This window comes from Diabrotica virgifera, chromosome 5 (assembly GCF_917563875.1).
Source record: "Diabrotica virgifera virgifera chromosome 5, PGI_DIABVI_V3a".
Taxonomy (NCBI): Eukaryota; Metazoa; Arthropoda; class Insecta; order Coleoptera; family Chrysomelidae; genus Diabrotica; species Diabrotica virgifera.
Window position 1 is genome coordinate 81,229,313 of NC_065447.1, and position 26,422 is coordinate 81,255,734.

Genomic DNA, 26,422 nt, shown 5'->3' on the forward strand with positions numbered 1-26,422 from the left:
ACGCCCCCATTCTGCTTAGTAGCTGTCACTAATACTTCCAACTTACTCTTCAGTTTGCTAAACGCCGCCGATCTGTTTGCATTATTTTTTTACCATTATTCAAAGAGCACTGGTCTACAACCGTAGACCACGCGACTAAGCGCGTTCCAGTTTTTAGTTGTATATATAAAGCTAATATGTAGCCTGCTGTGCACATAAAAAGCTAATAACATAAATGAAAATGTTTCAAGAAGCGACTTCATTGAAAACTTAGCATGGGAACTAATCAAACAGCCAATTGAATATGGATCAACTATGCCTTCCCTGCTAAGAGAACTTAGACGACGAGCTCGCGTACTGCTCGGAGTTCAAGAAGTCGTACCCCCTTCCCCTAATATTCCAAAAAATTACGTGGGACGAAGTTGTATTTGTGCATGAGTTTGCAATATGTCAATAAGAAGGGCATGCCAAATATGTGACACATTTGCATTTAAGGATCATTTTGGGGATATTTGCACTGAATGTTTGACGGACTAAAATTGTGCCACTTTGACCATTTAATAGTTTTGTTCTTTTTTTACTTTTTAGTTCTATTCTTTATTATTTATCCCTATTGGTCATTCTATAAGTTCAAAGATAAAAAATATTTTGTGTTTTTTACTAAATTGAGCTTATTTTTGTGACCATTTTCATTTACTTGCGAATAAAGACCCAAAAAATCATGAATTGGTTTTTAATTTTACCACTGTCAAAATGAGAAAAGCCAAGGAACAAAACATATCTAATATCAAAGTGCGAACATAAATAAACATGCTATTAACCACTAATTTGTTAATTTTGCCAAAATCCGGTAATATACGACAAAAAACTATTGGTCTACGATCGTAGACCACGCGCCTAAGCTTGTCAGCAATAACGACGCGCCTAACGTAGGGTTAAATATGTTTTTAACTAATTATTTAAATCCTCCCTAGTTTAGTAATTTAGACTCCTTCAAGATATTATAATGTCATAATCCAACTATATTTAAAATATTTCCACCTTTTTGCTCTTTCAGTCTCGTCTTAGCTGATTTTGAAAAGTTTGTACATAAAGAGCTTGTATGTATTTCTTCATAACCAACCCCCGATCGTCTTAATTTGATTCACCAATCGTATTATTGATATTAATTAACATTATGTTTTCGCAAGATCTAGTACTCTAAAATAAACTTGGTGCCATTTATCTGCTAAATACATGACCAAAATAATTTAATATAGTTTTATTGATGTTGTTAGGACATTTGGTTTCTATTAAAGTTCCGTTAAATTAGAATCGTCTATGCAGTACAATGTCCAAGATATGTAACTTATTATAGATGCGAATTTCAAGAGCTGCTGATGGTTATGACTCCGTTTTTCTTCTTCTTGCAATTGCTCTACGACCCAAATTGAATCTTGGTCTCCAGTAATTTCTGTACCGCAGTTACGCGATACGCGGTTCTGCACCACTTCGCTGTCCCTTGTTTTACGTGGCGTTCCTTTAGGTATTTTGCCTTGCATTTTACCATTTAGGGCTCTTCTCAGCAGTCTGTCATCATCCATCCTCTACATCCCCTACATACCAGCCTATCAAAGTTTCTGGATACTCCTATATCTAATTTCAAAGTAAACACATGGTATGTGCAACTCTCCATTGCTTTAACATCGTTCTCTACTTTAATACGATTTGTATGTTAGTCTTTTTGTCTTTTGTATGTTTATTTCAAGTCCAATATCTTTGGCCGCACTTTTCAGTTGTGAGTATGTCTCTTTCGGCTCCACCATTCTACGGAAAAGTCGTAGGCATAGGCGGCAAGTTGTACTGATTTATTATTTATGTATTTATTTTATAGCTTACATTTTTACTGTTACGATGTATAGAATTACGCAATAGCTTGTTCACGATGCTTCAATTTGAGAATAATAAGATACTATTATTATTGATGTTGATATAATATGTGTTATTAACATTAATTTTATCTTTTAAATGCATATATAAAATTATTTAATATCATTCTTCATGGATATATCTACTCTAATACTTTATGTTTACCGGAATACGAATTTAATAATTAACTATTCTAAATGGGAAATAAGCCACAATTTAACTAAAAAAATGATTGTATTAACGTTTCGATGTTCAGATCGGACGTCGCGTCGTTGTGAAAATACAAAATATTAATAAATTAAACAAAAATGTTGTTGCTTAGTAAAAAAAGTTTTTTTAGTTAAATTGTGGCTTATTTCCCATTGAGAATAGTTAATTACAAAAATGCCACAAATAAATAGCTTCAGAACAATGAGTTTAATAAAAATTGGAGAATATAATCATTTTTCTAGGTGATTTTTGGATGGAATGAGGTACTTTTCCAACATAGGTATAGCTCCTTATAAAAACATTGATGCTTAATTTATTGGTTTTGTGCCAAGTCCCAAGCACGTTAAAATATCAAATAAATAATTCTATGCTTTACGGTTATAAGGTTATTGAAAAAATTCACTTAGGAATTAATTGTCCTATGAAATCGTGTTTTTCTATGAACTAGAAGAGTGGAGCCTGAAAACATATTATAACCAAAATTTCATTTAGAAGAAATATCCCTAGTAGGCCGAATAAATAACACAGAAGTTATCCAAGAATAAGGAATATCAAAGTTAATAGACATAGGCAGAATAATTGCCCAAAAGAATCAAGGTAGGCAAAGTGTGTTCCTGCTACAAGAATGGCACATGTTCATTTTCAATAAAAAATCTTTAATAGTTTTCGATATATTGGGAAAAATGGATTTTCATTTTGTAACTTCAAAGGGCTGTAACTTTTTTTATGTGCACATTATGTACTAAGGCTGGAGTGGAATCATGGACGTTTTAAATTTAGAGACAAAAAGACGACTTAACGCCTTTGAAATGTGGACCTATAGAAGAATTATGAGGGTTTACTGGGTAGATAGAGCTACGAACAATGAAGTACTGAGAAGAATAGGTAAAGAAAAGGAAGTTTAACTTACAATTAAAGAAAGAAAGCTGCAGTATCACGGACATGTGATGCGGGGAGAGAAGTATGGCATCCTGCGACTCATAATGCAAGTAAAAATAGATGGCAAAAGAAGCATCAAAAGAAGATGAATTTCATGGCTGAAGAACCTAAGAGAATGGTTTGGATGCAGCTCAAAACAACTATTTAGAGCTACTACCTCAAAAATTAAAATAGCTATGATGATTGCCTACCTTCGTAACGGAGATGGCACCTGAAGAAGAAGAAGAAGTTAGGTTAAACCAAACTATTTTTGGTCCCAGAATGTGTGATTTAATTTAAAGTAAACCAGGAATATATGCATGCAACTCACCTGTTGACGGCGTTTTGGGCCGAAGTAGCCAAGTCTACGTTTAAATTATACATAATATCACTTTTTATCATTAAAATTAAAATCACAATAAACTAGACTCAGCTGGATCAGCTCTCCTCTTCAAGTACTACTTCTTCACAGTTGGTGATGCTCGATTGGCGTTGAAACCAAGGAACTCGGAAATATTATCACCTTCGAGGGGTCTGATGATGTACAGGTAATCGAAAACTGAAACAAAACAAAAATACACATTAATTTACAGTTTTACAGTTAAGATAACAATGATAATAACAAAAACGTCAACAGTGATAACAGGTAAGACGTTGATTTTAATATCTTAGGTAATGTGGTTCGGGTAATCCATTTTGATTTTGACGTTTTATTGAACATATTGATAAGATTATTAATATTTGAAAAATATATCTTTACTTTGCATAATCCCAAGGACAAAAAAATTTGATAAAATTATGGTTATGGGATTAGTGTTAATTGCTAACAACACTCAGACTTATTCCGCAAAGGTTAATAAAAAAGAAAAATATATTTTTAATAAAAATTATTTTACTAAATCTTTTATAACAACATATAAAAAAAAGAGTAAATATTCATTCTTGCTATATTCCCGATACATTTACAGAAAAATCTTATTGCATTTCGTAGTATCTTTATACCCATGAAATAAGAAAAATTAATTTAAACAGCTTAGGATTAAAGATGTTTTTCAAAAGATGATTATAGTCGTCATCTTAATAACCCATTCAAGACTGTGTCTTAGTAACCCTTCTTCAACAAAAATATTATTTTGCTTCCTCCATAAAGTCATATATGCCATCAATCTAACGCACATGATTTTAAATTAAGCGAATAGATATTTGACGGTTTGGAATCACAGGTTTTTAATATTAAAAGAGGAGTAGGGCAGGGATGCCTTTTATTGCCCCTGCTTTTCAACGTTTACTCCGAAAGAATTTTCAGAAATGCACTTTCTGAAAAACAAGAAGGAATCATTGTGAACGGTGAAGTTATCAATAATTTGGGATATGCGGACGACACAGTACTCTTAGCTTCTACTCAAGAATATCTGCAAAGATTACTTGATAGTGTCGTTGAGAGCTGTAAGGGAGCAAGAGCAAGTCTGAACATACGGAAAACCAAAAAAATAACAGAACATAAAATCGTCTATGTATGTTAATAAATACCTGAGGAATTTGATCAAATTGTTTACTTTGGATATTAGTTAAATTGTAACGCAAAGAGTCACGGTGAAATTAGATCCAGAATAGATCAGGCTAGAGTCACTTTTAGAAACATGTCCAAGGTATCATGTAACAGAGACCTAAAATTGTCATTGGGGATCCGCCTATTTCGCTGCTACGTGTTCTCGGTCTAACTTTATGGTATCGAGTCTTGGACTGTGAATAAAATTGATCTAAATCGCCTTGAAGCTTTCGAAATGTCACAACACTAGAACGTTTCAGCAAGACTACTGAGATTAAAAAAAAGCATCAAGAAGAGGAAGCTGGAGTATTTCGGACATGTAATGAAAGGTCCCAAACATTGATTGCTGCAAAATATTATGCAAGGGAAAAATAGCAGGCAAATGCAGTTCAGGATAAAGAAAAACTTCATGGTTGAAGAACTTGCTAGATTGATATTGTGATGATAGAAGCATGTTATTTATTGTGGCAGTGAATAAAATTAAGATAGCCATGATGGTAACCAAAAGGACATGGTATATGAAGAAAAAGAAAAGTATATATTTGATTCCTACAAATAACTAGCAATTAAAAATAAATATCAAATATAAACTAAAATAAAATATATCAAAAATCAAAAATGATTAATAAAAAAAAATTATAACTAAAAACCTGCAATTTTAAAACTCAATGGATATTTTCGGCTAATATAAGGGTCTGAGGCTCACCGAAATACCATTGGGAAAAGTATACTACAAGTCCAATAATAGACCTACACTGATCATTATTTCTAACTATTTTTTCTACAACCGTGTCAAAAATACAATTAGTGCAATTAGTGCTTTAAAATATTTTTAAGGCACTGCAGTTCGTATTGACCGTATAGACAATTTTGATGTAATGTCAAAAAAATATAAAAATGGAATGTCAGTCAAGTTCAAGTAAAAGTTTTTGTGGATATTGTCCTGTAATTACGTTTGTAGAAAAAATATTGTATGATATGCGTGTTAAAAAGTACATTTTTAAGGCACTGATGTGAATTACAGAACTCGCTATCGCTCATTCTGCAAACTTTTACATGCGTGCCTTAAACGTGTACTTTTAACACTTATATCATAAATAACTATTAGATTTCTCATCTGAGAATGAGAACAGGAAGCACTATAAAAATTATATTTTAACAAAAAAAAATAAATTTAAAATAAAAAAAAAATTAAAATTTATATTTTGTTTATTAGAATTGTTTAGAATTGTTTATTAAAATTGTTCATTTTAATTGTTCAGAATTAATTATTATAATTATTTATAATTTATAATTTTCAGAATTAGTAATAGATTAGGGCCATTGTTAATTAGTTAAAGAAATAGAAAATTGTTAAAATAAAAATTATGTAAAATCAACTACTGTAATCCCATCGGGAAACGACCTGGATTAGTCACAAGAGGCCAGGGCCTCGATTTTTGACCCTTCGCTTCGTTATCGAACGTATTCGTTTCGTATACTAAACAGATACGAAGCGAATACGTTCGATAACGAAGCGAAGGGTCAAAAATCGAGGCCCTGGTCATTTGTATATTACTATAAATAAATAAAAATAACTGGTAATACGCAATACCATTCCTATGCTAATTTTCAAATTCCAGTGTTAAACAGACTGTCAGTCTGTTTCTTAGGCAGGAGTACAATGCGAAATGACTTCGAGCCAGGAAGGAGGTTGCAAATGGCGATCAGCTGTCAGATTTGCTTTCTATCTCCAGTGACGTACCTTTGAAAGAGGGAAGAAAATAAATTCTTAACGATTTTATTGCATCTTTGATGTTAAACAAACAGCTATAGATCAAGAGAAAATACGTATTAATATAATATTTTGTTGAAAAGTCAGTTAAGTAACATTTTATTATACTAAATAACTTCAGTTAATTGATTGCATATACAGGAGCTTTACCAGATGGTACGCCTATGCACACAGCTGATCCAATATACAAACACCTTCTACCTCGTTGACAAAAACTTATGAGTCATCCTCAGACGTTCAAGATGGCCGATTCCGCTAGAAATTTAAGGTGTTGTTGATATATGACAGACTCCTTCCTGTATATTTTATATTCTTAGTTCTGTTTAACTGACTCCTGAAAAGTGAGCTAGGGTTAGAGAACGAAAAGTACAAAAGAAGCTAGTTCTGAGGATTGCAACTCTCAACGTCTAAGTATAAAAGCGAGAACGTGGAGATGGATAAAGTTAATGTACAGTAGTACAGTCATAGCAGAAATGGAGTGCATGATATTTTGAACAACGAATGGAAGGAACATCTAGCAAGGGTAAGTAGTAAGGGTAACAAGAGGAAGTGATAGAATAATGAGGGTCCAACTGAATACAGGCGATACCAACGTGAACATCATTTTTGAGGCCACGCGCCACACGTAGGGTGTGAAGAAAAGGAAAAGGAAACATTTTGGAGTGGTCTTGATTGCAAGATTCTCGCTACCCTGTAGACGGAAAGTGTTTTTTTGGAGATGATTTGAATGGACATATTGATAGAGAAAGAGCCGGAATAGAAAGAGTTCATGGAGGTTTGGGGATGGGAATAAGAAACGGTTAAGGAAATAGTGTGACTGACTATGGATACTGAACACAATGTGTTACCAAGAGTAGCGAGGGAAGAAACAGTCAGATATATATTTTGTGCTGTGTAAACGAAGCCACCTAAAGTGGGTTACCAACTATAAAGTGATAAGCGATGGGTGTGTAGTTCGTCAACACCGACCGGTGATAGTGGATACGGAGATGAAGATAAGATGGAGAGGAAAGCAAGTATGACATCTGATCTGAAAGTAAAATGGTATAAGTTAAAATATAAGGATTTGACAAAAGGCTTCAAGAGTACAGTGATGGACGATTTTGAGGAAAAAAATATGGTAAATGATTGGTGGGAAATCAACAGCAAAGATGTGGTACAAGTGGGAGAGGAAGTGCTAGGAAAAATATCTGGTAAACGGCCTCCTAGAGGCAAAGAAACTTTGTGGTGAGACTATGAATTGCAACAGAAGGTAAAGGTGAAGAAAAAGAGGTATGAGAGGTCTAACAAAAGAGGAAGATAAGGACACATGAAAGGTATCAAATAAGATACATACAGATATCACACTGTAACTAGCTACGTCTAAGAAAAAGCTATTGCAAAGCTGTATACAGAGTTAGTAACCGTGGGGATAAAAAGGTTATACAGCATTGCTAAAGCAAGGGACAAATCATCAAAGGACTTGAATCACGTGCGGCAAATTGCAATGTTAATTTGATGGAACAGTGTTAACATCCGATGTTGAAATAAAATAAAAATGGTATGAGTACTTCATATTTTTATAAAGTTGATAAATGAAAAACACCAGAGGAGAGATAGAGGATGTGGTACCCCAAATGAGAATTTGGATGTGGTACTGGTCTTTAAACTTAAGGATGGTTTAGACTTTGGTTTTTAAGAGATTCTGGTGACAAGCTGAAAACTGAAGAATAATTTATATCTCTGCGCCATATACAATGTATTATCTTATGCCGTTAGGTACATTTTATTGAGATTTTATTGAATATTTTATTATTTTCATTAAAAACAACACATTTTCAACATTTATAGACTAATAAATACTACACACGTGTACTAGTTGTTTTCAAAGTTACTATTTAAAAAAATACCACAAAGTTGTTCGCTCATACTTAACCTTAATATTTCACATGGCAAAAGTCGGTTTGTTTTGCAGTAGAAGAACTGCGTACCTAGTAAACATCTACGTTTAATGACAATCATTAGCAGTTCTCTCCCAATTATAGTATCTTAATAGCTGTTATTATGGAATTAAATATAATTACTATGTCTTTAAAGGAATATTATTATTATTCTTGGATTAATTTATAAACAAGAAAAGAAAAATGTGTTTACAAAAATATAGAAATTATAAAAAATAAGATTTAATACATAAACAAATACATATACAGTGAATCTGTCAAGAGCGTAGGCGCAAAATTTCGGGACAATGCTTTTTAAATACATTTTTTATTTTTTCGAATCCTGAGAAAACTAATAAGTATTTTTGAAAAATTTAAACGCAGACTTATAGATTACATTATTACCGAGGACCGAAAGTTCCTGAAAACTTCTATAATGTTTATTTTAATAAGCTACAGGGGTGAAACAGAAGAGAACATTTAGGGTGATCTCTAATTTCAAATATCTCATGCAAAATAAACTTTTTGTTTATTCTAAGGGACTTTCGGTCCTTGGTAATAATGTAATCTCTCATTCTGCGTTTAAATTTTTTAAAAATATTTATTAGTTTCCTCAGGATTCGAAAAAATTAATGCATTTAAAAAGCAAATGGAAATATTACCAAACATTTAATTAATTTTTCTAATCCTTATTATCTAAATCCATTATAATTTCCAAAGATATATCCACAAAAATAATGAATGATCTTCATGTATGTACACTTTCTTATTTCTGTAATGTCTCATTCATTTTATTTTGGTACATGTCCCTTTTTTTTAACTCGAGTTTTAAGGCTTCGTAAAATTGCCGCCTAAGGCTTACTATTCTTTTTTAGTTTATGTTTATCTTGCTATACTGCGTAGGGGAGTGCATTTAGATTTTCACTTCGGAAAAAATCAAACAAGACAAAACTTTTTGTAATTTCATTAAGAAATGTTTAATAAACAACATATCAAAAAGTTCTACTCGAGAAGTGGGTGCTTCATTTTTTATTAAACAAATGAACGGCGAAGTTAGATGTTTTTTTAAATAACTCCGAAAATATAATTTTTAGAAAAAAACTGACTTGACCATTGAAAAATTCAGAAAATTTTACAAAAAAAACCTTATATAAAGATTTTTCTAAAATTAAATCTATAGCTTCTGTAATTTTTTATTTATAACGCTAAAGTCACCCTTCTCACACACATTGGCGCAATGTAAACTAGCGTTGGAAGAAGTGCACGGTTGAGTTTTTTTAATGTAATTCTTTAACTAATGGATCAAAAGAAATTTTACAAATTGGACATGAAAGAAGATAAAATAAGCTATCTTATGGTTGTAATAAAAAGAAATAAAACGTATGGACATAAGTACGGTGTGGGCGGAAAGTGAGACTTACATGAATTTTGTTTAAAAATGATTTAAAAATGTGTAACTAATACAATTTTACTTACAAAGCTCTAAAATTTGCACAACTTACCTCTCAATCATCTTACTAAACGATGCTTTATTAAAAAAAAATCTCAAAAATTTAATTCAAATAATACGCTGTCTCAAAAAATGTAATTTTTGAAAACTTCGTTGTTCTACAGAATTCCCACCACTTTAAGACGGTATTACTCAAGTTTGAATAAATCTAATACAATTTTTTTAATATTTTTTTAAAGCCTAGGATGTAATCTTTAAAAAACACTGAATTATTTTAGATTAAAAATGAAATAAACAATTTCTTTTTGAGAAAACTAAGAAAGATAACAAAAATGTAATACAAAAACCGAAAATTACCAGCTGAACAAATGTATATACAGAGTGATCAAAACTTTTTTCTGTAAAACTTACCTAAAATTAATTTAATAATAAGCTTCAAAAATAATAAATGTTCAACAAAAAAATTTTTTTTTAGCTCTTATACAGTATGTCTGCGTAACTTGGAACCTATTGATAACTTTTTTAATATCAGTTTTACGAAAAAAAGTTATTCTTTATAAAATACTCTGCATCGTATATAACATAAGATGCAACCATAAAATATCAAATTTTGTTAATTTTGTACGAGGTATGTCAAAAAATATGAATTTCACTCAAGAGTAAAGTACCTTTATATTTCACAATATCGAAAATTTTTATAAAGAAAAGTTGTTTGGAATTAAAAACTATGTTCCAATATGTAATTATATCCTTCTAATCGAAAATTTGTTTTTTTTTAATATTGTTTCAAATTAATTATACCAAACATCATTAAATTTTCACTTATTATTTATGATAACTGATTTATTATTAATTTTATGAAGAAAGTTATTCGTCATAAATAGCTGTGCATGGTCTAACACTTAATATGCAAATATAAAATATTATATTTTATCAATATTATACGAGGTATTATGTAAAAAAATTGCATAAAAGTGTAATTGCATATTGACACATCGTTTTTAATTCTGAACAACTTTCCATAATAACAATTTTCAGTATTATGAAAAATATATGTATTTTACTCCTAACTGAAATTTTTATTTATTGACATATCTTGTACAAAATTGATAAAAATTGATATTTTATGATTGCATTTAAAGTTTTAGAATATGCAGAGCTTTTTACTAAGAATAACTTTTTATTTATGATTCCATTGCAACAATTTTTTGAATATTGAAGAGATAGATTTTGAATAATTGGTTCTTTCTTTCTAATACATTTTAATTTTTAATATTTTTGTGAAAATTATTTGTTTATCTTTTTTTTTAAGAATGAAATTCCATATTTGTTTGATTGGATTCTACTTGTTTTTCATTTAAATATCCGCCATTTTGGATCCGCCATTTTGAAATTTAAATTTTTAATCTTTAATTCAGATTCAACAACCTGTTAAAAATAAAGACAATAAATGTTTTAGAAAAATGTTCTTTTTTATGTTCTTTTTAGAAAATCCGCATTTTGGATCCGCCATTTTATAGTTTATAATGTTAACATTTAAGTTAGGTTTAGCAAAGCTCTCAAAAATAAATATATGTAGAAATAAATACATTTTGTAAAGAAATTATGATTTTACAACTATTTTTTAAGTTATCCGCCATTTTGGATCTGCCATTTTATAATTTAAATTATCAAAATTTGATTCACGTTCAGCAATCTCTCAAAAATATCCACATATATGTAAACAAACACGTTTTATAAAAAAAATTCGGATTTTACAACTGCTTTTTAAGGAATTTTAGGAAAAAATCCGCCATTTTGAATCCGCCATTTTAAATTTGCAAATTGTAATGTCAGATTCGGGTTCAGCATAATCAAAACTAAAATAAAAACATTTTTTATCAAAATAAAATGTTGAATTCACTCATATTCTTAACATTATTCATACAAAACAATTGTTATTGTTTAAACAAATAAACAATTAGCGGCAAAATTTGTGAGTAGAACTTTTTACTTTAACATATTTATAAACTAACAAAAAAAGTTTTAGAAAAATATAACCTTGTTTGATTTTTTCCGAAACATTGTATATTCTCGTTCTAATTGCACTCCACTAGTGTAGGTACTCTCTAGTAGTAATCTATTAGTGTCTTCATCGAATCATGTTCTACAGTTTATTCACATAAGCTATGCACTAGATGTAAACATTAGTTGACAGCGGTGTCGCCATCAGCAACGAACGAGATGGCAATTTCGTTCAGTTTTTGAATATTTTGAATAACAGTTACTTGTAAAATCGCGTAAATTATTCATTAATTTAATTAATAGGATTATTTCTTCACTATCTAAGTATTCAGTGATTAAATAATTTACATACTCTACAATAAAAACAAATAATAAACTTACTATGGAGTTACTAAAGTTACTATGGAATGAGTAGATAAATTTTGAACACCTTTAACTACTAAAATCGTTGTTTACATACATTGCATGTTTTATTGAAATTTAGTATAGAGATCGTTTACTGGCTGTTCTTCCTTTCCTATTTTTTATAATTTGTTGTTGTGTCTCTGCCGTTGGTTGATTTTCTTTTTTGTCATATCCCAGAATATTTCTTGAGTATACCATTCTTCCCTAATTTTTAATCTGTTGTTACTGATCTGGATGGTTTGTCCTTTTCCTCATGTTTCTTTCAGGTATTGTGATATCTATTTTGATCTAATATTTCTTTCGAGAAGTCCGTGCCCTTTTAAACCTTTAAAGGCCTGTTCCTCGAGTTTCGCTGGTTTCCAATTCTGTATATTACTATAATATCTTCATCTCAATTTAGTTGCAGATTTATTGTATTAGTTAGTTCCGTTACTTTGTTCTGTAGAAGTTCAGTATTTTCGTTCTTGTTTTCTTATATTCCCTGAAGTATATTTCTTTTCCTTATTGCCTTTTCCCACTTTTCAATTCTTTACTCTTGTGCTTTCACTTTCTACATTTGCAATTTTCTTCTTGTACTTTCTTCCATTTGTTTTAGACGTAAGATTTTATCCACTTTTAGCTCCCTAAGGGCTTGTTTATATGCAGGCGGCTTGCCAACGTCGACGTCGCGGTTTACCTGTTTTCCCCCTGTTTTACTTGGTATTAGGGTGAAACTTCAAAGGTGGCATTAGGGTGAGATCAAATAAAACAGGTAAACCGCGCAGTCGACGTTGGCAAACCGCCTGCATATAAACAAGCCCTTAGCGAGAAAGTTTCACCCCAGGTCATTCCTTCGGGGGGATCGCTCTTGTTAACGGGGGGATAACACATACCATTATTTAAATTAAGTTAACTTACTGGCCTATCTTTCAAATATAATAATTATAGTACTGATAACTGTTTGTAAAGAGTACTTAACTTTTTATTCCACACAATTAGGAAAGTGAATACTTCAATGTATTTAAAATTGGTAGGACATTCAATAATAATTATAAAATTAAAAGATGACTTACAGATTACTGAAGACCGAAATTTCACTATTTTTTGGTACTAATCACTAACATTGATAACTAATAAAAACCACTCAGACAAATAAAAATGTATGATTTCTGCATGAATATCGAGTCGAAAATGTACACACAGATTTCGCACGCAGATAAAAAATAAACCTTCTCAACAATCTAATTACCTCTTATTCATTGAAGATGGCACTTGAACTTGAACTACAACAAGGATAAGGCATATGCTTTTGATTTGAAGCTATTTCTTTTGACATATATGTAATTTACTATTTTAATTGGGAAATAAGCCACAATTTAAATTAAAAAATTATTTTATTGACGTTTCGACTTCCACTTATCTAAAGGTCGTTATCTAAATACTACACTGAGCAGCCAAACCACCACGTAAAAAAATGGGACATTTTTTATCTCTCGAATTTTCTAAACCTGTTGTCCGATTTTGATTTTTCCAAAAACGCTATGTTTTTAAAAATAGGCTATGAGAAATTGTAAATTTTAGCCCATTTTAAGCTTGTATATTAAACTAAGCAGAAAATGAGGATTTATTGATAAAAAACGTGCTTAGCTTACCTAACTTTTTTATTGTCCAACATAAGTGAATGATTATCCACAAGTAAGAATTTCCTACGTGAATGAATCAAAAACAGAATGTTAGGAAAGCTGAAGCCTACAATTTAGTTTTAATTTCAATATTTTTTAAATGCTAGAATATTCCACAGGGTGTTCCGAACTTTAAGGAAAAAACACCGTATGATTGTTACACCCGGTGTACAATAACATTTACGTGCCCAGCAACCATATTACTACATCGATATTCTTAAAGAATAAGGCTACAACATATCTACTAAAAAAATCACTAAAATCGGACAATAGGTTTAGGAAATTCGAGACATCAAAATGTCCCATTTTTAAGGTAGTACGTTAAATTTGCTGTTTAGTGTATTTAGATAACGACCTCCGTCCTTACTGCGCGAGCTTTAGGGAAGGTCATACACAGTATCCTGAGAAACTGAACGTTTGGGCTGATACCTTCGTAGTAATACTATTATTGTACTTTCATTCATTGGGGAAAATCTAACTCGTGAGCTCTACTTAAATCTGCTTGAAGAAATAATAGACCCCTTAGTAATAACTACTTTGGAAAATCAAATTGATGCGGCTGGTAACATGATATTTCAAGAAGATCTGATTCACTTTCAACAAGATGGAGCTCCACCACATTACTTTCTTCCAGTTATACAGTGGCTAAATGATAGATTTCCTGGCAGATCAATTGGTCGAAGAAGAGTAATAGAATGGCCACCACGATCAACGGACCTAACACCTCTAGATTTATTACTATGGGGGCATCTTAAGTCAATTAAATGCAACCACGAGATTTGGAAGATTTATGGAAAGGAATGATATTCTTTGAGAGCCATTAGCCATTTTTATTCCATCTCGTAGAATTAGTTGTGTTAATCATTGCCATTTGATGTTAAAATGTTTCTTATATTTGTTGAGTCTTTAGACGTATTCTTTGGAATTAAAAAAATGTGTGAGAACATGACTTATATCACATGCATATGGTTTTTACTTTCTTGTCAAAATAAATATGAATAGATCGCAGAAAATTGATTTGGGAAGCCATTTTACAGTACTGAAATATTCAGGTAGCTGACTACTTTTTTAGTTATTGTAGACCTGTAGGACGAAAACCTACCTGTTTCCTGCCTAGAGTTAGCGTCCTTTTTTTAATTATTAACAAGTTAGTGCAAAAAACGCGATTTTTTTGATTTTTTGCACCCCATTAAAAAGATAAATAGTTGACATAAAATTACAAAGTTTGATTTTTTAGAACATTGAAAAAGCTTTATAATGCCGATTTTTGAATGTTAAAAAGTCAATTTGTTGCTTCGCAAATTGCAAAATAAATGAAAATCGGTATTTTTTGTTAATAACTTTTACTAAATTTAACTGAGAACTTTAGAGTCTCACCCAAAGTTGGGTATTGGGGTACTTAACAAATCCTCAAAAGGCTATAGCGGGATAAGATGGTCAAAAATGCCCCCGCACCGATCTGCGCCGCTACTTATGTTTTTGATAAAGGATATAAAATTATGCCCTCATGCAAATTTTTAGCTTCCCAGAGGTGCTAGAACCTCTTAAATCGAGAAAAGAAGAATTTTTAGGTTTAATTTTTTCCGAGCGTAATTTTAACTTAAAAAATCTGAAAAAATTCAAGAGGATGTAAATTTTGAGTACAAAACAGCCTGCTTTTTTTCAGATTTTTGTAATAAAAAATGAGCCCAGGAAAAATTTTTGAAATCTTCAAAAAAATTTTAGGTTATGCAAATATGATTTGGCCAACTTTTAAATAGTATTTTTTTGTGTATTTTTGTCGTTCTTTTGAATAGCAGAGGCAGAATTTTTAATATCTGAGCGGAAAGAACGAAAAAATTCAAAAAACCGTTTTTGGCTGTCTCGAGATGCATCTCGGGACAGCCAATTTTAGGATTTAGGATCCTGACTACAACAACTGAAAAAACACTAAAAGTGTGAATTTTGTCATACAATTTGGTATGTGGGCTTATATTAATATTTGGAACAGCTTTTCCAAATAATTTTTTTCGATATCTCTAACGCGAAGCAAATCAAATCGCATATCGAAAATTCACCCTGTTTGTGGATTTGCAGTAGACCGCGTTTAAAATTTAAATTTCAGTTGACTATTTTAAAAATTGTGAACCACCAACCTGTATGAGTGTGCCAAATTTCAAATCTGTATATATTTTGCTAGCCGAAATATAGGGGTGTTTTCATCTTAAATGCGACACACTGTATATTATCAATGTGATACTTTATTGCAACTAATATAGTCGTATTTTTTATACCTAAATTCAAAATATACATTCAAAATACTGACTAATTCACTAATTTTATCATAAAAAGTTCAAATTGATGGCATTGAAGTAATGAACCAATTGTGTAATAATATAACATATACAGAGTGAGGTTTATGTACGGAAACCCTCAATTATCCCGGAAACGGTTAGCACGATTTTTATTTTGGTGGGTGGGGGTAAGGTGGAAAAGATCGTATTGAAATATTAATGATAATAGGTTATGACGAATTTTAATTTTTTGGGAAGTGAATTTTCCAAATCCATGGATTGGACGTAGATGATTCATAGAGTGGCCCGCTCGTTCTCCGGACCTCAACCCGTTAGATTTTTTCTTTAGGTTATCTAAAATTACGTGTTTACGTTAGGCGACCAACATGCTTCCAGGATTTGAGACAAAGAATAATAATTGATGAATGTGAACTAATACGTGGAGAAATCTTGCAAAAAGTGACTCACCAATTTATTTATAGGCTTGCACGTTGTCAGGAGGTAAACAGCAAACATTTTCAACATTTGAAATTATTTTTTTTTATTTTTAATATCATTGGTCTAACGTAAATAAATTAACCTATTTTTTAACTGTAAAGAGATTTATTTCTTGTTTTAATAGTTTTTCTTCCAAAGTTGGTATGCATGAATTAAAAATAACAAGTTCTTTTAAAATCTGCAAAAATATACAGTGTGTCCCATTTAAAGTAAATAAGTTAAAGGTATTTCCGGTGAAACCGGAAGTGGAGTTATAACAAAAAATATGGCATCAGATGCCTTTTGCGTCACTATACTTGCATGCAAAGTTTCATGAATATTGTTCTTTTCGTTTCAAAGATATTTGCTGGTTCCATACTTTATCCCAACTCTGTATACAGATCTGAAATTTGGCACAGTCATACAGGTTGATGGTTCACAGTTTTTAAAATAGTCAACTGAAATTTAAATTTTAAACGCGGTCTACTGCGAATCCACAAACAGGGTGAATTTTCGATATGCGATTCGATTTGCTTCGCGTTAGAGATACATACCAAATTTTTATGACCAAATTCACACTTTTAGTGTTTTTTCAGTTGTTGTAGTCAGGATCCTAAATCCTAAAATTGGTTGTCCCGAGATGCATCTCGAGACAGCCAAAAACGGTTTTTTGAATTTTTTCGTGCTTTCCGTTCAGATATTAAAAATTCTGCCTCTGCCATTCAAAAGAACGACAAAAAATACACAAAAAATACTATTTAAAAGTTGGCCAAATTATATTTATATAACCTAAATTTTTTTTGAAAATTTCAAAAATTTTTCCTGGGCTCATTTTTTACTACAAAAATCTGAAAAAAATCAGGCTGTTTTGTATTCAAAATATACATTCTTTTGAATTTTTTCAGATTTTTTAAGTTAAAATTGCGCTCTGAAAAAAATAAAACTCAAAAATTCTTCTTTTCTCGATTTAAGAGGTTCTAGGAGCTCTGGGAAGCTAAAAATTTGCATGAGGGCATAATTTTATATCCTTTATAGAAAAACGTAAGCATCGGGGCTGATTCAATGCGAGGGCATTTTTGACCATCTTATGCCGCTATAGCCTTTGAGACCGACCTATTAGTTACTTTAAAGTTATTCTACTTGTTTATCCAAGAGACCTTTGTTTTGCAATATCATAAGACAGAAAATAATAAAGATATGACAATTCTGCTTATGCCAAATGAAAGTAGAAGAGTGATGCTATCAAAATGTATTAAAAAAAAGATACGAGTTATTTAATATAGTCAAAAATCCTAATGCCAAATTTTTGAAATTTTGTAGTTTATAAACATTTAGAATAACTTTTAAAATATTGTCCGTAGAAAAATATTTTTATACATTCGAAAAGCCAGTATTGTAACACAAATTTTCAAATAAAAAATTTAGCCTAGGTTCATTTGGGCCAAAGTTAACAATGTGTTTTTTTTTAACTCACAGCTAGTTTGTTTATGTTAATTAAGGGATTTCATTGAGTCCATTTTAAAGAATGGGATTTGTATTTTTTGTTAAAAAAAAACAACACAAATTGTTGGCATAAACATTACACCTTCACATGACCCTCTACGAATCTTCAAAAATGTAGTTCAAATGGTTACTAGGGGAACCTAGAAATCCACAGTATAGAGTTCAAATACCGAAAAAGCAATTTTAAACTAACACAATTTTCTGTATCTTCGGATCTACTCAATGGATTTTGATCATTATTTTTTAAATTCATATGTAATTTCTACGTACATTACAAATATGCAATTTGTTTATTTTATTAATTAATAAACAGTGAAAATTTAAAGTGCACTTTAATAAATCAATTATATTTATTAAATAATTATTTATTGATTAATTAATTTATTAATTAAAGTATATCTTAACTTTTCTATGATTAATAATAATAGTATGATAAAAAATGGATTTTTGGGAAAAAATTATTTTTTCAAAAATTGTTTAAACAAATTAGACTGTTTATTAATTAATAAATGGCTAGACAAATTGCATATTTCTAATGTATACAAAAAATACGTACAAATTAAAAAAAAAGAAAGATCCAAATCCATTGGCTAGATCCCGAGATACAGAAAATGACAGTAGTTTTAAATTACTTTTTTGGTTTTTGAACTCAATGCATTTGTCGGTTCCCAGCCCCCCTTCACTTACCACGACTAGTCACCAATTGAACTACATTTTTAAAAATTCGTGTAAAATACCAACTCTTTGCATATAAGTATCACTTTTCTACTTTTATTTGGCATACGCAGAATTGCCCTATCTTCCTTATTTTCTGTCTTCTTAATTCAGTCAATTTGTACTCTACGAGCCCCGTAGTGGGAAAGTTTTGGTGTAGTTCTGATTTCTTTCATTATATATGTATTTTGGACTGCTGAATCCGAATATTAGGTTTGCGGACAAAATTTCGTGACGGAACATTGAAAAAATCAGGAAAAAACTAAAAATTTCTGCTTTTTCCCGCTTTTTTGATCAAATCTCGAAAACTATTAACTTTTAATAAATGGTGTGTCGACAGCAATTAAAGTACTTAAAATTCTCTACAAATATCACTGTTTACTTTTCTTTTCAGACGAACCGTTCGGTCTAAAGTCAACATTGCCAATTTTTAACGGTCTCTACAAAACCCACTTTATTTTTTATTAGAATGCTGTCATTTGATAAATTTCTCCTAGTTTCTACTTGTGGAACTACATATTATCAAATTATTTGGTCAAATGTCAACAGGAATGTAGCTTGCTTCAAGGATTTAGTTTTCTCCACTCCCTTTAACAATGCTGTAAATATTGTATCATAATCACTTAAAGGAGCGTTAATGAATGGCTGGTAAACAATAAATGTTAGTTCATATGGTATGCCTATTGTGACAGCTCTCATGAATCTACTCTATCCTAAGAGGCTGGGAATGTCTCTGCTTTTCCCATAGAGCCACAGAAGATCAGGCACAGATGGAGTGACAGTTTCAGTTGGTGTGAACAGTGAACATTCCCTTCGGATCTGTTATTTTGATTTCTGATAAACCTTGAGGTTTTGTCCTTTCAAAATGAATTAGTTGAACAGTTCCCTTACTTTCATAAACCTCAGGCGCGGGATTCGTTTTTAACCGAGGAATGGATTGGTTAGGAGCTACTGCATGTTTTGGTGCAATACAAGAAATGCCACCCATGAGGTGTATCCGTCGATTGTATGTACGTTAAAATCAGCGTTATCGTACACCTACTGTGTAAAGCACGGCTGGTCAATTTTCTGCGGCTAGCCTGAGGTTAGTGACACTTCCAGACGAACAACTTCTATTTAGGATGAACAAGAGGAAACTGTATCAACCAATTTTCTTGAGCCGTACTTTTTGTAGAGAAACACGGCCAAGCCTACAAGGACTGGTAAGGCTAATGATCTGGGCCTTACTGCCGCTACAATACTATGAGCAAGCGCGTTGCTTTGCTTCTTCCAGTTATCATACACTCACGTTTTTTTATGAAGTACGTTTTTCCATAAATATATGTAGTGTTCCAAGAATGAGTTCATCATTTCCTTCTAAAAACTTATCCGGTGGGAGGTATTGCTGTGTCTCATAAACCTGGCTCCGTATATCCTCAACAATAATGGCAGCAGTCGTCTGAACAATCCGTAGTCTTTCCTCTTTTTCATTTTTTAACGATTGATGGTACCAAGCGTCGTTCAAGATTTTATAACCTGTGTCTTTGAAACAAACTACCGACTTCTTGTTTTGAGGCATGCTAATAATTATATCGCTTCCGTATTTTTTGGGTAGATGAGCTTTGACTCTCTTTTTGTCAGGACGATATTTACGCTTCATTTGGTCGATCAACAAATCGAGCAAAAACTGGCAATCCCCATCCCTATTCTCTAAATAATTGTAAACATCTTACATTGCTCTTTCAAGATAATCAGCAAATGGACCAGAATGTTTAATCTTTTTTGAGTGATTGGGCGATTGTACAGTTTGTGATTGCCAGATGATACTGGCAGTCAGAGGCTATTAAGTCTGACACAGGCAAAAGGCGTTTGATTATGGCTTTTCCATACTCATCACCACGTTCTTCTGCTCTTTTTATAACAGTTTCTTTAAATTTTAAAACTCGAACCTGATACACCATATTGCGATTAGTTTTCTTTTTACTTTACTGTTCTGTAAACTCAGGTGTTATGACGAGGCCACACATAAAACATCGAGTTTTGAAATTAAAAGGTGGTGCAATAGAACGTCTTTGAACTTGCTCCCTATCCTCCTCATTCCAAAAAGCGGTAATCATTTTTACATCATTTTAGTTTTTACGACATTTTTCATGAACCTTAACTCAAGTAGTTTTTTTACTTGTCACACTAGTAGAAACTAGGAGAAATTTATCAAATGACAGCCATTCTAATAAAAAATAAAGTAGATTTTGCAGAGACCGTTAAAAATTGGCAATTTTCAACTTGCACTTTAACCGAACGGTTCGTCTGAAAAAAAAGTAAATAGTGATATTTGTAGAGAATTTTAAATACTTTAATTTATGTTAACATATCATTTACTAAAAGTTAATAGTTTTCGAGATTTAAGCAAAAAGAGGGAAAAAACAGAAATATTTCGCCTTTTTCGCGATTTTTTCAATGTTTCGTCACGAAATTTTGTCCGCAAACCTCATACATATTCGGATTCAGCAGCCTAAAATACATATATAATGAAAGAAATCAGAACTACCACAAAACTTTCCCAGTCAAAACACAATTTTATTGAATGATATGTTATTGTAAAATAAAGATCTCTGGGATAAACAAATAGAATAACTTTTAAACTAATATTAATTGTTCAGTCTCAAATTTTGAGCGTTTTTTAAGCACCTCAATTCCCAATTTTGGGTGAAGCACTAAAGTTATAAGTTAGTTTTAGTAAAAATTATTAACAAATAACGATTTTCATTTATTTTGCAGTTTGCGAAGCAATAAATTAACTTTTAAATTCTAAAAATCGGCATTTTTAAGGTTTTTCAATGTTCTAAAAAATTTAATTGTGTGAGTTTTTGTCAACTATTTAGCTTTTTATTGGAGTGCAAAAAATCGAAAAAATCGCGTTCTTTGCACTAATTTGTTAATTATTAAAAAACGGACGCGAACTCTAGGCAGGAAACAGGTAGGTTTTCATCCTATAGGTCTACAATAAATATCAGCTACCTAAACATTTCAGTGTCCCGAACATGGTCTATATCTTGCTTATTTCCCTGGACTATAATTAGCACGAGGACATCGGCATTATTATAAAGCCAAAATTGTAAATAGATTTCAATTAAAACCATACATTAAGTAACGATCGGTATTGATAATAAATAATTAGTACAGCCATTTATGTATAGAATTGCACAGTTATGTATTGGATATACGCAGATTAGATAATTGCCTTTGATCGTAGCCGCTTAGTGTATTAAGGGAATAACTGAATAGATTTGACGGTTTTAAAGATTTCAAGGAAAAATTCAAGAAGGAACCTTGATACTAATGATAAAGTAATTTGTTATTTCGATGTAGAGAATGTATGAATATGTAACCGCCTCATTCGTGGGACTCGTGTAACGTTATATCTTATATGTGAGTAAACAATACACTATTTTTTACGAGGAAAAGGTCACAGCATACAAGCAATTAATAAATGTCAAAGAAAATGTTCGAAACTATCTCGTTTCATTGGAGGTGTTGTATGTAAACAAAAGAAAGTTTTATAGAATTTCAATATGTCGGTTACAAATTCTTATAATAAATTGTTTGTTTTTGAAATATTCAGAAGTTGATCAGAAGGTTACAAACAAACCAGAAGAAAACAGAAAGAAAGCAGAAAGAAAATGTAACAATGAACATTAAAACAAAAATGGCAGAATCATAAAAGGTAGATCCAGATGGCAGATGGAAAATGCGCTTTACAAAAAATTGCTCAACGATGTAATTTTTTATAATTTATTACTTTATTTACAATCTGTATTGTTATGATCTGCTTTCTATTACTTTTATTTTAATTGAGTATTTATTTAATTAATTATTGAATTGACGCAAATCATACATAAGCAATTAATAAAAAATCTCAGGGTGCCTTTTTGTCATAAAAATTAACTAAAATTATCTTAGGTTATACTTATCCTTTCTCGTGGCTTCAGTATCTCTTAGTTGATCCTTATCGGGATAAAATAGGAAAAGGAAATAAATAGAAAAATAGTAAATAAGCACATACAAATACCTTTATTATCAAAAGCAATGCTCTGAAAATCTATCAATTAAATCCTGTGGGCATAATTGTCCAAATGAAACTTTTACCATATAATTAATCTAATTTAAACAAATATTTATCGCTTTGTTCCTGATACCATTTATAAAATAAGCTAAACAAACAAATTTAGGTATTTAAACTACTTATACTTCCTATTAAATTATTGAAATGGAATCTTAATTCATATGCTTTTACGCAAATGTTTTGACTTCTGATTATAAAAAAAAACATCTATCACATAAGTTATTGACTGACCTTTTTGATTCACACACAATGATGTCTCCTCTTGACCCAAACAGCTCCTCCTTGTTGATTATGTTAGGCTACCAATCAAAGCCCTCTCCGTTCTCAGCATCAATCCAGAAGCATACCAGCAACTATTTCTCCAAAACACAAGCCAGGCCGCTTTTGACCAGTACTCGTTCAATAAACTCCAACACTCCCTCCTCTCTTTCTCTCAATAATAATTCCTGCGACCAAAGTATCTTTTTTTACTTGGTGTCATAAATAATTTTAATAACTATAGTTCTTGTAACTTACTCTCTTGGACTTTACAGAATCAAAGAGGTTTTTCTTCTCAATTTGATTTGTCTCTCGTTCCACTTTTCAGCTACTCTCCACTATCAAACAACCACTAGTACTTGCTTCTGAACTATACGCGAAAACTTTCGACTGCCTTTCTCGGATACCGACCACACAATAATCTTTCTTTTCCAAACTGTCTCCTCAACATTCAAACTTCCCTTTCCCCATTCCAAATTGCCAAGCCAGTCAGAAACATTTCTCTTTTTCATTCGAAAAACCAGGCATTCTTTCAAACAATACTTCTACTGAACTAATCACTTTTCGGAAATTATACAAAAATTCTTGTGTTTAAACAAACAGACTTAAAATTCCAAATCTCTCTACCTTTATTTTTCTAAAAACTAATAATTAAAATTACCTGTGGATTTTACCTTCCCGTAGCAAACAATCTTTTTAAAATTATAATCCGAAATAAATTGTCTTTCACTTCACTTATTTACAAATGTCTTTAATTTTTCAGGGAAAAACTCATTAAGGAGAAGCCCACTGCGTAAAAGCTACCTTCTAATAACTAGTTACAAATCAATATACAGGGTGTATCAAATTTATGTGCCCGCGTTAAATAAAAAAAAATAAATTTTTATTCTATCTTTGATTGATAAATTGATACACAATAGTACCTATATTACATGTTCTCAACAGTTCTGTTCAGTTCTCAACATAGTGGCTATCAATAATAAATAGTCCCAAGTCATGTGTTCTGAACTCGATACAACGGTTATACATAATTGATTTTTCCGAAAGTGCTGAAAAGCAATGTAATGTATGTGGTATTTTTGAAAAGGTAGTTGAAGGACATTTAAAATGAGGTATCACTCAACCCCCTTTTCATTAGAGATTTGAGAGCTGTCCCCGCTAGAGGGTTGATGTAATTTAGTTGAAAACTGTCTACAAAATGTCCCACTACAAATAAATTTAACGTGTTTTTGCATATTTTTAGGGTTTTCTATAGGGATCGAATTATAGAGGGTGGTACAGTGGTACGTATTTCAAATTGACACACTGTATAATCTGATAATCGAAGACCACTTTTTACAAGCTTTTTTAATTCGTATTAACAAGATCACGACCCACGAAATGGATCTGCAATATTTTTTCAGTCGGTCTATTCTTCGCGTAGAAGTTAAAAAACGATCTATAAATTGAATGATTTATTTGCTATATCTATTACCGAATTACAAAGGCAGCCATTCGTGTAGCTAGCAGCAGGCATACCAAGGTCAAATTTATATTAATAGGATTCTAGATCCTCCCAATGTTTGACAGGCCAATGTATTAATAAAATTTAGTATACATTTACATTCGAAATGATCCCTTTTCGTTTAATTAATAATTTGAATTCATAGGTCATAGGTATCTGCTACTCTATCACAACAAACTGGGAATGCTAAAATTATAATGGGCTCGTAAAATATGCGCATATTTTTCGGGTGTATAAAAATAAAAACTGTTTTATTTATATATTTTTCATATCAAATGGAATCTACCAATACATGAAATAAAAATTTTTATTTTACGAATAATATGTGTTTGTAAAACTCATTGCTTTTCAGGGAGTGCGTAAATCGTTTTTTTTTTTTATAGAACAAAGTTTGATTAAAATGAAAAGAAAAATTGATTTTTAGATGCAGACTTATTTAGTGGTGTGGCAGGAAGAATTGACTGTCGGGGGAAAGGTTATTGATAAAGAATTATAGTCCAGAGAAATAAGGTTTTTGTCGGGACACTTGAGCAGCCAGGTTGCAAATGGGTTTTTTGGGTACTATATACCTAGTATATTATAAATACAAAAATGCCCGTCACAGTTTTGACGAGAAATTTAGTTATTAACAAATAAGGGTCAAAAATGGCAGTTTTTTCGTTTAAATCGCTACAGGCAAAAATAGGGTAATTATATAAATTATTTAGAGTATTCGTATTTTAGTAGATCAGCCAAGGTTTAAAATGGCACTTTTTGAATTTTGGTCCGATCATTTTTTGCTTCGGAGATTGCAATGTAAGACTAAAATTTTAAAAATAAAAAATGTGCTATAACTTTTGAGAGAATGGCCGTAAGACTTTCATATTGCACGAAAAGTTGTGTCAAATATTCCATATAATACACAAAAAATTTTAAGACGATTCCTCAATTAGCTTAAATTTTATTCAATTTGTTTATCGCGAAGAGCTTTTCTTCGCAATGTTATTGTTCAGAAAATAATAATGACATAGCAATTCCGTGGAAACCACATACAAGAAGAATAGTTATATTTTCAAAGTGTTGAAAAAAATCATTAAAAAGTAGTTTTGATCATGCCGAAAAAAGTTTAGTAAAATAGAGGCATTTTTGGCTTAAAAACAATTTGAATAGCTTTGTTAATATTGACTATAGAGTAAATCTACTTTAGGATTTCAAAAGTTGGTATTTTTACACGGATTTTCAGAAAAAAAAATTTTGGCCTAGGTTAATTAGGCTCAAAGTTAGCCACTTTTATTATTTAATTCGCAGTTACTTCTATATACATCAAATTCTACTGTAACAGTGTTAGTTACCATACTACTCTGAAATGGCTTGGCCGATGTTTATAAAATTTTACGCGTATATCCTATAGGGCAGAAAAGAGGTTTTAATATATTCTTTATACCCATAAGTTATAATGCCCCCCTGACATTTTTTTTTATTTTTTAGACAAAATTATCTACCTTAATTTTATATGATGTAGAATTAAAAAATACATACAACCCTTAATTTTCATTCTTTTATCACCAACCCCTATTTGTTAATAGCCATCTACATATTTACATCTATAAAATTCTCCTGTCACAGTGTTAGTTTCCATACTCCTCTGAGACCGCTTGACCGATTTTTATGAAATTATATATGTATATTCGGTAAGTCTTAGAATCGGTCGTAATCTATTTTTCATATCACTGAGTGACAAGGGGAGTTCCCCTAACATTTTGTAATGTTAGGTGGGGATGTGTGTACATAACATACTCTATAAGACTACGAGTACATACAAATTAAAAAAATTA

At 31.2% G+C, this 26,422-nt stretch overlaps 1 protein-coding gene across 2 annotated transcripts in view; it reads right to left on the reverse strand.

The window, feature by feature from the left end:
• Window positions 1-26,422, reverse strand: part of LOC114333875 (activating transcription factor 3) — a 448,179-nt gene that overhangs the window by 85,406 nt on the left and 336,351 nt on the right. For both annotated transcript variants that reach the window (XM_050650189.1, XM_028283869.2), the window contains exon 2: window positions 3,347-3,574. In XM_050650189.1, coding sequence (XP_050506146.1) covers window positions 3,347-3,417 — 71 coding nt within the window. In that variant the 5' untranslated portion in view covers window positions 3,418-3,574. The remainder of the gene's footprint in view (window positions 1-3,346; window positions 3,575-26,422) is intronic.